This window comes from Pimephales promelas, chromosome 3 (genome assembly GCF_988280905.1).
Source record: "Pimephales promelas chromosome 3, fPimPro1.hap1.1, whole genome shotgun sequence".
Classification (NCBI taxonomy): Eukaryota; Metazoa; Chordata; class Actinopteri; order Cypriniformes; family Leuciscidae; genus Pimephales; species Pimephales promelas.
In genome coordinates this window covers 26007814-26019444 of record NC_142771.1, presented here as the reverse complement: position 1 = coordinate 26019444, position 11631 = coordinate 26007814, and the positions used below count along the sequence as shown (strand labels likewise).

Here is an 11631-nt window from a genome sequence, read left to right as displayed (position 1 = left end):
GGTAGCACATATTACAGTGATAAACTGAAAAGTAGATTTCAAGTTACCAGAGACTCTTCCAGCAGCACAGTGACTCTACAAGGACAGAATATGCAGGCTGAGGACACATCTGTGTATTTCTGTGCCAGATATAGTCACAGTGACACAAACCACAAGCAGCTCTGTTCAAAAACATCTTGAATGAAAAAAGCAAGAGAAAATTCCTCTACAGTAGGGAGTCAGAATAACTTTTCAAAAGATTTTTAGATTTTGCTCTGAATATATTTATTTATTTATTTTTATTTTTTTTATATTGTACAAGTTTGAAACATAAGTAATTGCAACCAAACAAACGTTTGAGAAAAGAGCTGCAGATCGTTCTTTGTTGGTGTAACCTAAATTAGACACGTAGGTTCAATTAGACTAAATAATATTTTGGATTAAATAATATTTTTGACTTAAATGCAACTAGTTCATTTGAAGCCAGATGAAAGATATCTTTCATGTTGTGACTTCTAATGAACTGGTTATGACCCCTTTTTGTTGCTGTGTACAGTAAAGTTATTAATCTTTAATTAGAATACTGCTGATATTACAATAGAGGGCACTGTCTGCCTTTGTGATGCTCAGCAGATCAGATATTGTAGTATTAATGTAAATTAATTAAAACGCTTTCCTTTAGCGTCAGTTAGATGACGCCGTAGGATCGCGTCATGTAAGTGACGCTAAAGGGCGCCTAAAACGTCAAATATTGAAGCATGGTCAAAGGTGACGCCTTGGGGTAAAAATATTGTTTTGATAATGTGCTTGTAGATTTGCAGACTTGGTCTGAATATCCAACGAATTTTGTTAATGGTTTCACTGAGTGGGGCTCAAGACAAGTTTCACTTTTGTGTAATAAATTTGATAAGACTAATTATTTTTTGTCACTTTGGTGTTCAATTCCAAAAAAATAAAACAACATTAAAGGAGGAAAAAAACTAAATAATATAAAATAATAACAGTATTTTAATAAAGGCCTGATGTATCCTGATTATTCAAACATGAGAAAAAAAAGCTAAATTCTTTCAAATCAGATTTTGATCAGATCAAGTTTCGCATGATTCAGAGTGATACCGGAATAATTAAATCAAAGAATACTTCCTTCAATTTATATTTTGACAGTTATAGTGGTTAATATAACTCAGTGGTTATATTTTGAACCACTTACAGTATAATCTGTTTGTATTTTCTGCTAATGGACCTATAAATAATGACTAAAATCATCAAATCAAAAATCATCAAATCAATAACCAAAAGGCTTGGACAGTGTGATGCCTCTTCATGTAACCCCAATATTCTTGTTTGAGCATGTAAAGTGGATTAGTTACTCTGTATGTTTATGTAAATCATCAGTTGCATATATTTAAACACCAGGCGAGTCAGTTTATACATTCATCTGATCACTAGAGGGAGGGAAGAACCGCTTCAGTCCATTCAAACTGTGAAACACCATGATCTCTTCATCTTTAGTGTTTCTGGCTGTAGTTTCCTGTAAGTTTAATCTACTTTTCTGTGTGATACATCATTTTGCTGAAAAAAGAAGCTTGTTTTAACAGCCTTTAAACTTCATGCTATTTTACTAAAAGGTAACTTTATTATTTCATTTGATACAGGTATAGATTCATATGAACTCACTCAGCCTGAGTCTCTGACTGTCCGTCCTGATGCCACTCTCACTATCAGCTGTAAAGTCTCCTATTCAGTTACTAGTTATGATACAGCCTGGATTCGTCAGCCTGCAGGAAAAGCTCTGGAATGGATTGGAGTGATCTATTATGATGGAAGCTTAGACTACAAGGATTCTCTGAAAAGCCAGTTCAGCATCACCAGAGACACCTCCAGTAACACAATAACACTGCAGGGAAAGAATATGAAAGCTCAAGACACAGCTGTGTATTATTGTGCCAGACAATCACAGTGACAGCCGCCAACAGTCTCCCTGTACAAAAACATCACAACGCATTCTCACCCCAAGGCGTCACCTTTGACCATGCTTCAATATTTGACGTTTTAGGCGCCCTTTAGCGTCACTTACATGACGCGATCCTACGGCGTCATCTAACTGACGCTAAAGGAAAGCGTCTGTTAGAGGACGCGGTTAGGTTTAGGTGTGGGGTGGGGGTAGGGTACACGCGATCCTAAGGCATCATCAAACTGACGCTAAAGGGCGCCTAAAGCGTCAGATATTGAAGCATGTCCAAATGCTTCCCAAGGCGTCAGTTAAGTGACGCCTTGGGGGTGAGAATGGGCTGAACATCATCATCATATTACAAATTAAGAGATTTATGAAGGTTTTCCACAACAGTCTGCTTTTCTCAGGAGCACATTAGTCATAATGACAAAAGTCATAATGACATTATAGACATTAATTTAGCTGGTAAAACAAAAATCCTATTGAAAAAACAAGCCTACATTGGTGTACATGATTTATCAGCAAGTATTTGCACAAAGGAAATTAAAAGCTCAGCAATGATCATCTTTTGCAGCACTTATTTTGATATTTGCTTAGTTCTTAACTATAAGTTCTTTATAATTACAAGTTATTTACAATTACAAAATAAGTAGCAAATAACTTTTAAATAACCTTTGATTTAAGGTAGTAGCCAGAAGCAAAAAAATAAATAAAAATAAAATAAAATGCATGAAAGTCATGATGAAACTGGCTATTGGGTATTGTGTGTTATATGGCTATAGTTAATGGTGTCAAGGGGATGCGGAGGCACGCGCTGTTACAATCATGTCATTTTTGCCGTGCGCACCTTTGGGCTCATATCATGCAGACGCGTCGAGTTTAAACACTTTCTCATCCCAAGACATCATACAACTGATGCTTTTGACCATACGTCAACATCCGCCGTTTTAGGGTACCCTTAAACGTCAGTCATATGACGATCCGGGCGTCTTCCAACTGACGCTTTACCTTTAACGTCAGTTAGGTGACGGGGTAGGTTTAGGTCTGGGGTAGGGTAATGATTAGAGAACGTCATCTAACCGACGATTAAGGGTACCCTAAAACGGCGGATGTTGACGTAAGGTCAAAAGCGTCAGTTGTATGACGTCTTGGGATGAGACTGTTAACTTTAACCAGCTCAGCCACAGTAACAGCTCATATTTAATCAGCTAAACTTTTACTACCCGGTAGCAGAAAAAAAATAAAATATAGTATAGTATTAAAATACAATTTTTTTATTTTAATTTTATATAGCCTATAATAAAATAATATATATTATATATTAAAATAATAAAATAATATATATATATATATATATATATATATATATATATGTATAAAACATATAATAATGTTTAAAATATATTTATTTTCATGTGGATCTTCTCCCTCGCTGTTTTATGGGTTTGCTATGTGGGGAGAAATGTGCTGGTTACATTTGTGAGACAATCAGATAATTACTATTATTATATTACTGTAAGACCTTTCCACACCTGACTATGGCTTTGTAAACTTTATTCATGATGTGGTTTATAATGGACTGTGGTAAAGAAACAGTGACAATTACACACTCTTGGCTTACTCTGGCTATTCTCTGCTGTCTCAGACGATGATATGTTTGTCCCATTTCGCTAGATGTCGCAAAAAAAATCACACACTGCACCTTTAAGCACCAAATCATGAACTTCTCATCAGCTCAACTATGTTGACAGCAGCTGCATCATGTGACCATTCACTGATGTTTTTTTAAAGCACTTAATTAAAGTCTTGACATAAAACATGTTTTGAGGCACAACTAATAATAACACATTAATCCATTTTTTAAGGTGGTGTTACTGTATGCGAGCTCACTCAACCTCTAACTTTGATTGCGAAACCTTATGAATCATTTTCCATCTTTCCGTTTCATAATCAAGCTATTGCATTGAAAAGTACTGGAATGGCTGGGATATCTTTGCAGTGCTGGTAGCATTAAAAATAAATACTCCATAAAAAACAAGATCAGTTTCACGCAGAACACGTATATATATATTTATATTAGGGCTGTCATATGATTAATCGCGGTTAATTACATCCAAAATAAAAGTTTGTGTTTACATAATATATGTGGGTGCACTGAGTATATTTATCTTGTATATATATAAATACACACACATGCATGTATTTAAGAAAAAAATATTATTCATATATAAAATGCTGATATTTATATATAATATAAATTATATATAAATCTATATACAGTATATACATGAAAATATTTCTTAAATATATACAAGAATGTGTGTGTATTTATATATATAAAATAATTATACACAGTCCACCCACATATATTATGGAAACTCAAACTTTTATTTTGGATGCGATTAATCGTGATTAATCGTTTGACAGCCCTAATTTATATATTACAAATTTCGTTTTTTTCATAAACAAAGGTAAAAAACAATGAAAGAACAGGGGAGGAGTTTATGCAAAACTATGATGCATATTTCTCATAAGTTGCTTTGTACCAGTGCAGTGTGTCTGTGTTCACTGACTGTATGCGGTTCCTGTAGAGGAGAATAATCAGCAATGACAACAATAATCAATTCAATCCTGCTATTTCTTTTTTTACATGGTCTGTAACTCATTCATAAATATAACACGAATCGATATATAATTTTAGCAAGTTTACATTTAGCTGTCTCTTAAGTTTTTGCTCTCTTCTCTCTCCCACAGATATCCATTGTCAGACCTTCATTCAGTCTCAGGCTGAGGTAAAAAGACCTGGTGAATCTTTTCGGCTGGTGTGTACTGCCTCTGGATTTACATTCAGCAGCTACTGGGCTGCTGTGGTGAGACAGGGTCACGGTAAAGGTCTGGAATGGGTTGCAACTATCAGCACATCCAGTTCTCTTATCTACTATTCCCAGTCAGTCCAGGGAAGGTTCACAGTGTCCAGAGATGACTCCAGCAGTCAACTGTACCTACAGATGAACAGCCTCAAGACTGAAGACACTGCTGTGTATTACTGTGCTAGAGAGTCACTGTGAATGAGTTCAGGGCCAAGGCAATACAAAAACCACTTTCTTTCCTGTTGACTTTAAGATCCAGATGTACTGTTGCATTTCCAAGCAGTGGCGCTCTTGTCAAGCAGTCTTGGTTAACTGTTTTGAGCATCACTCACTAAACGTTTGTTTAAGCTTGATTAACCATTAATCTTATTTTCCACAGTAATGTTAATTGTGCATGCTTGATTTTTGTATCTGTAAAGTGCTAAAAATATGTGTTGTATTTCTGTGTCTGAGAGCAGCTTTTATACTTACTGAACACAACATGCCGGTACAGTGACCAAATTTAAGGCATTCCATGTATATTACAGGATACCAGGATAAGTAAAATGCATCAGAAAGGCCTTGGATATCAGCATAGAACAAGCTACATTTAGTAAAACAAATAAATGAGCTCTTAGTAAGGTACATTTTTAGTGAGACTAATAAAAACATGTAGCAATTTAAATAATAATATTATTGAAACAGCATAGCTATGAAGACTAGAGAGTGTCTAGTAAGTGTGACAATAAAAGTCACACTTACTGATACGTTCAGGCAGGGCCGGCCCGAGGCATAAGCGAATTAAGCGGCTGCCCCCCAATCGAGTCAAAAAGTCGAAAAATATATTTTTTAGATGACTTAAGCAAGTGACATAAATGAATAAATTAATATGAATGAATGATTAAAGACAAAATTCAGATTTCATGATCAATTTACCACCCTACAACTGCTGCTGTGTCTGCCACCCTGGTAAGTCATGCGCACAATCAACTGACAGACAACACAGACAACTGCGCATAATCGCAGACTCGCGGTAATGTTAAGCCATGTCACAACAAAGGACATATCCATCTGGTGCCGAAAATAGAATGAAGAAAATGACAGTGGAGAAAAAAAGAGCAAGATAAAAGTATGTTTGCATGATTATTTACGGTATGTTTTGTGCAGCAATTGAACCATTCCTATCTAGTCGAACCATGAACGCTGAGCCAAGTGCGCTGGTGAGATGTGAACGAGCCAGAAGTTGGCTCAGCATTTGCGATTCGAATGCTCGAGACTGTTTTCCAAAGATTGCTCCGGCCGGTTTTCGCGAAGTGGACTGTCTTTCAAAAATATCTTCTTATTAAACGGTCTGTACACTTACAACGTTCTCAATGCTTCAGTTTGCATGTAGGGACCCTGATTATGCTACAGTGTTTCTATTTTGAACCTTGTTAGTGGTATTAACTAGCGATTTTTATTTTCATTACTCTTGAGTTATAGACTAGCGTTATAAGCTAAACAGTTTTTAGAAATAAAACTCTTTACATTCGATAATCATGAAACCAATTTTAGAGAACGGTCGACTGTACAATGTGTAATTAGACCAAACGTTCATTTTGCGCCAGAGTACTCCTTTAACAACAAAGCACATGAGTTTGAATCACGCAACATCCCCTTTGATTTCATTGGTGTCTGATCCACTATTTGTGCTATGCAAGACTGGAGAACGATGGCTCAAATAGAAAAAGGCTGATGTTTGTATGCATTCAACTACTGTACACTGTCCTTTATTCACTTTCACATAAACATAACTCAACATCACATCTCACGTTTTTAATAGAATGTATTCTTGCTGCAGAAGCACATTGTTATATCCATATCAAGATGTGGCACTATGTTCATGAAATGAACCCCAATGGCCACAAAATATGCAAATGATCTGATGTCTGTTACATATTTAAACAACTGCACAGTTGACTGGAGAACTCATCACTGGTTCAGCCTTGATATAAATCATGGTCCCTTTGTATCTGTTTCTGTTGCTGGCCACATTGTCTGGTAAGTATATTTCCTATATTAAAAAAAAAAAAAAACTATTTTCTTGTAAATAAATGATCCTAATTATTTGTACATTTTTTTTTTATCCACAGGTATTGACTCTCAGGTTGTGCTCACACAGTCTGAACAGTCAGTAGTTGTGGCTCCAGGTGGTTCCCACAAACTGACCTGTGCATGTAGTGGATTCACTCTTAGTAGCACTAACATGTATTGGATCCGTCAGGCACCTGGAAAAGGACTGGAATGGATTATTTATTATTATTCAGATTCTGATAAAAGCTCAGCTCAGTCAGTCCAGGGCAGGTTCACAGCAACTAAGGACAGCTCTAATTTCTATCTGCACATGAATCAGCTGAAGACTGAAGACACTGCAGTGTATTACTGTGCAAGAGACACTGTGGAAACACTAATACAGGCAGCTGTTCAAAAACTCATGAGAAATCAGGTGGACATGGTTGAGTTACACTGAAAAAGGGAAGAGCCTCTGAAGTGACAGAAGTTAGAACTCCTGTCTGAAGTGTTTGAATGTATTAAGTATTAAATACAAAAACATGTTAATATTAAAATGATTCCTCATTTCGAATCATATTTGCTTCTCAGTAAATTATGAGAGTCTGTTTCAGACAGAATGCATGTCTGTTTCCCACAGTATGTCTGAAATATCTGTTCAGTCTAGCCTACATTTTCTTATATTAATAATGGACTGGATTATTTTTTTTCTAATTACCTTTCTACCACTAAAACTTAATTATCTTTAATAATACAGTATGATACAGTATGATTTTTTAAATAACAAACCAAACATGCACCATTATTCACCTATAAATACATGATTCTTTGAATGTTTCTTGATAAGCAGCAAATCCAGCCTCCAAGGCAGATAAATGTGGACCAGCCAGAACCAGCTGGTTCTAAAACTAGTTTGATGCAGCATGCATACAGTTCAGCATAGCAGGCCCAGTGGCACACAACCTAATCCACAAGACAAAATAACATCTAAATTGATATTAACACCACATTGAAAAAGTTTAAGAACACTGTGAAAAAAAGAAAAGAAAAAAAGGTGCACAATACTGTATAAATATGAAGGGATTTCCCGTATTGTTTTACCTGTATTTTGAATTACACATTGGTTAAGGGTTAATGGACATTTCAGTAAAATTACTGGATAATGTCCTGGGAGAAAATTAGCAGTATATTTCATTGTATGCTTAAGTTGATTCTTAATTCTGTGTTATTTCCTGGCTGTCCTGCACATTCTTTGGTTATTAAGAATTAAAATTACAACCTTTGAACTGGACGATTTTTGTGTAAATCCAATTATTATTTTGTCGTTTGGACACTATGTAAACATCTGTTATGTGAATAAGCTTTACCAGGGCGGAACTAAATAACAATATAATTATAATAAAAAATTATGATCCCTCTTATTTTTTATTTATTTTTTTTTTCAGATTGTGTAAATGATGAAACGATTTTCATTCAAAACACTGCAATAAACAATAAACTTTGTCTTCTTTTCCTTACTCAAGACACATGAAATGATTTAAAAAAAAATGTTAAATGCATTTATGATTAAAATTGCATAATAAAAAAAAGGAAAAAAAAAGAATCATTCTTTCAGAGCCTTCTTGAGACACACTCTCCTTTCCAATGAATGCCTGGTATCAAAGCAATAAATAAAAATCATTTCTGAGCTAAAAACTGGACTCTTGAAAAAACATATTGGGTCAATGTCAAATATGTATCATTATCAAATACAAGTTAAGATTTTCCCCCTTATTTACTGTAAAAACATCGAGATATTCAGATACTTAAACTAGCCTATAGGCTAGTAGAAGTCTGCAAACCTGAAAAAGATGCAAATTATTTTGTGGGAAGGGTCAATGTCTCTCAGACTCTTGAAAGTTTGTGTTATAAGCATGTGTTCAGTGAATAAAACAGCTGCAGTGTAACCTATAACTGTTTTACTGCCTTTTAGTTTGACAGTGTAATGGAGATGCTACTATACGGACTCCTACTGATGATTATCGCATGTGAGAAACTCCCATTTCATGAAGTTTCTTATTATTTCATTGTAATAAATCATCTAACATGATTTTCTTCTGTTTTTCAGGTGTTAATGTCAGTCTTTGAGCTCCTCAGATTCTGTGGTGAAAAGACCAGGAGAATCAGTGACTCTGTCCTGCGGTGTCTCTGGATTCTCAGTGGGCAGCTACTGGATGCACTGGATCCGTCAGAAACCAGGGAGAGGACTGGAGTGGATCGGCCGTATTGACAGTGGCACTGGCACTAGTTTTGCTCAGTCTCTACAAGGCCAGTTCTCCATCACAAAAGACACCAGCAAAAACATGCTGTATTTAGAGGTGAAAAGCCTGAAGACTGAAGACACAGCTGTTTATTACTGTGCGAGACAGTCACAGTAACACAAACGTCTGCAGGTCTGAACAAAAACTAGTAAATAAAAATATGTTGAAAGGCAGACATGGTTACAGAGGGTATTAAGGACAGAAAATAGAAACATACCTTTAGAGGGCAGCCTATGCAAACTTGTCCTTCTCCCTTTTAAGCCCCCACTGTATTCATTAACAGACTATTCATCTACTCACTTGTGACTTTCCTGCATCAAGTTACTTATCACATAAAATGATAATGGATGTCTAAACTGTGTTTTACCTTTGTGTTTGCTCTCACAAATCGCCTTTGATCTCATAGGTGTCTGAAGCCACTATTTGATCTGTTTGTATACATTCAACTACACTGAACTCTACAACTTCGCTAATCCTTTATTCACTTTCACATAAACATAACGCAACATCACATCTGTTTTTAATAGAACTCAGATGAGGTTGCATGCTAATGCCTGCTTGGAAAATAATCACATGTATTCTGCTGCAGAAGGACAGATGGTATTATGGTATTATGACACCTGCCGGGCTGGGACTAGTAATTTAGCATGCTAATTTAGGTTAATATCTTTTTAATGACATCATCAACCTTATTTCTTCTCATTGTTTTGATGCACTTAGCTAATTTTTTGGATATTTTAACCTCAATTCTTACACATGGCACCTTTAAACTGTAGTGTAAGTCTGCCAACCTCCAAAAATGCAAATGAATTTGTGGGAAGGGTCAACGTCTCCCAGACGCCTGAAATATTGTGTCATAAGCTGAACTTCCAGTCAGTGCATGTGTTCAGTGACTAAAACAGCTTCAGTGTAACCTATAACTGTTTTACTGCCTTTTTAATGGAGATGCTACTATACGGATTCCTACTGATGATTATCACATGTGAGAAACTCCCATCTGTAGTAGATTATTATTTCATTGTTATAAATCATCTAACATGATTTTTCTTCTGTTTTTCAGGTGTTAATGGTCAGTCTTTGAGCTCCTCGGATTCTGTGGTGAAAAGACCAGGAGAATCAGTGACTCTGTCCTGCAGTGTCTCTGGAATCTCAATGAGCAGCTACTACATGCACTGGATCCGTCAGAAACCAGGGAGAGGACTGGAGTGGATCGGATATATAGACACTGGCTCAAGTGCATATTATGCTCAGTCTCTACAGGGCCAGTTCTCCATCACAAAAGACACCAGCAAAAACATGCTGTATTTAGAGGTGAAAAGCCTGAAGACTGACGACACAGCTGTTTATTACTGTGCCAGAGATTCACAGTAAGACAAACGTCTGCAGGGCTGAACAAAAACTACTCATGTGATCTCTGAGGGCTCAAGGATGGTGGATCAAATTATGAAATATATGTTGTTCTCCAAAACATGTTGGCCACAATTATTGCCATAGAAATTCTCATGAGTATAATATCTCTGAAGTATATCCTCATTAATATTGAAAAAATGAATGAGTAAAACCAAAAAATATAGTTCTGATAGATAAGGCTCCTCACCAAATATTGTTTGGGAGGGTACATATCCTCACCACATATTGATCATCAAAAAACAAACTCCAGCATTTTCGGTTGTCAGACCCTACAGGAAGAAATAGGGCTAGCAAACTTTTTTTTTTTGGCAGATGGGTTTAGTGCAAATCCCCACCCCACACCTAAACCTAACCGCGTCCTCTAACTGACGCTTTCCTTTAGCGTCAGTTAGATGACGCCGTAGGATCGCGTCATGTAAGTGACGCTAAAGGGCGCCTAAAACGTCAAATATTGAAGCATGGTCAAAGGTGACGCCTTGGGGTGAGAATGCGTTGTGATGTGGGCCTATTTTCTGCCAGAGGTCCTGAACACATACATAGCAATACATAGTTCAGATAGCAAATACCAAACAGATATAAATTTCAAGCCTCTGCTTGAATTCTTATAATGGGCCTGAAGTCTCACGGAAGGAGATGTGGATGAATAAAAGGAGGAGCAATGACAGGGCAAGACAAGAGAGGACCAGGCCTGGGACATATTATGTTTTGTTTCTGTGTGTGCGGCAGTTGACCGTCTCGGGACTGCCACTTTACTTTTGCTTTGTGTTTTTTTTTATTTTTTATTAAAGTGTTGTAATGTTTGCTGGTTCCTGTCTCCTTTCCCCCTCCGAGCATTTTCCTGTTACTACTATTTTCTAATTTCTAAGAATTTTAATTTCTTGCTAGAACATCATTCTCAACTTAAAATGTAGTTGAGCTCTATAGCAGTCCACTGTGTGAGTTTTGAATGATTACCTTTATAAAAAGGTTTTCATAAAACAGTGCAAAATCAATAGTAGTAAATATAAGATTTAGCTTTACATTCTTTTCTCCGAAAAAAAAAAAAAAAATCATAATCGTTTACTATCTCTGAATGTGTAAATAAGAATAA

General features: G+C 36.1%; 1 gene segment (V, D, J or C); it reads left to right on the top strand.

Annotated features, from left to right (window-relative positions):
• The first annotated feature begins 10071 nt into the window (after window positions 1-10071).
• Window positions 10072-10590, top strand: LOC148982024 (immunoglobulin heavy variable 3-30-3-like). The segment is given in 2 exon segments: window positions 10072-10113; window positions 10192-10590. Coding segments are annotated over 2 exon segments (348 nt in total).
• Window positions 10591-11631: the final 1041 nt, after the last annotated feature.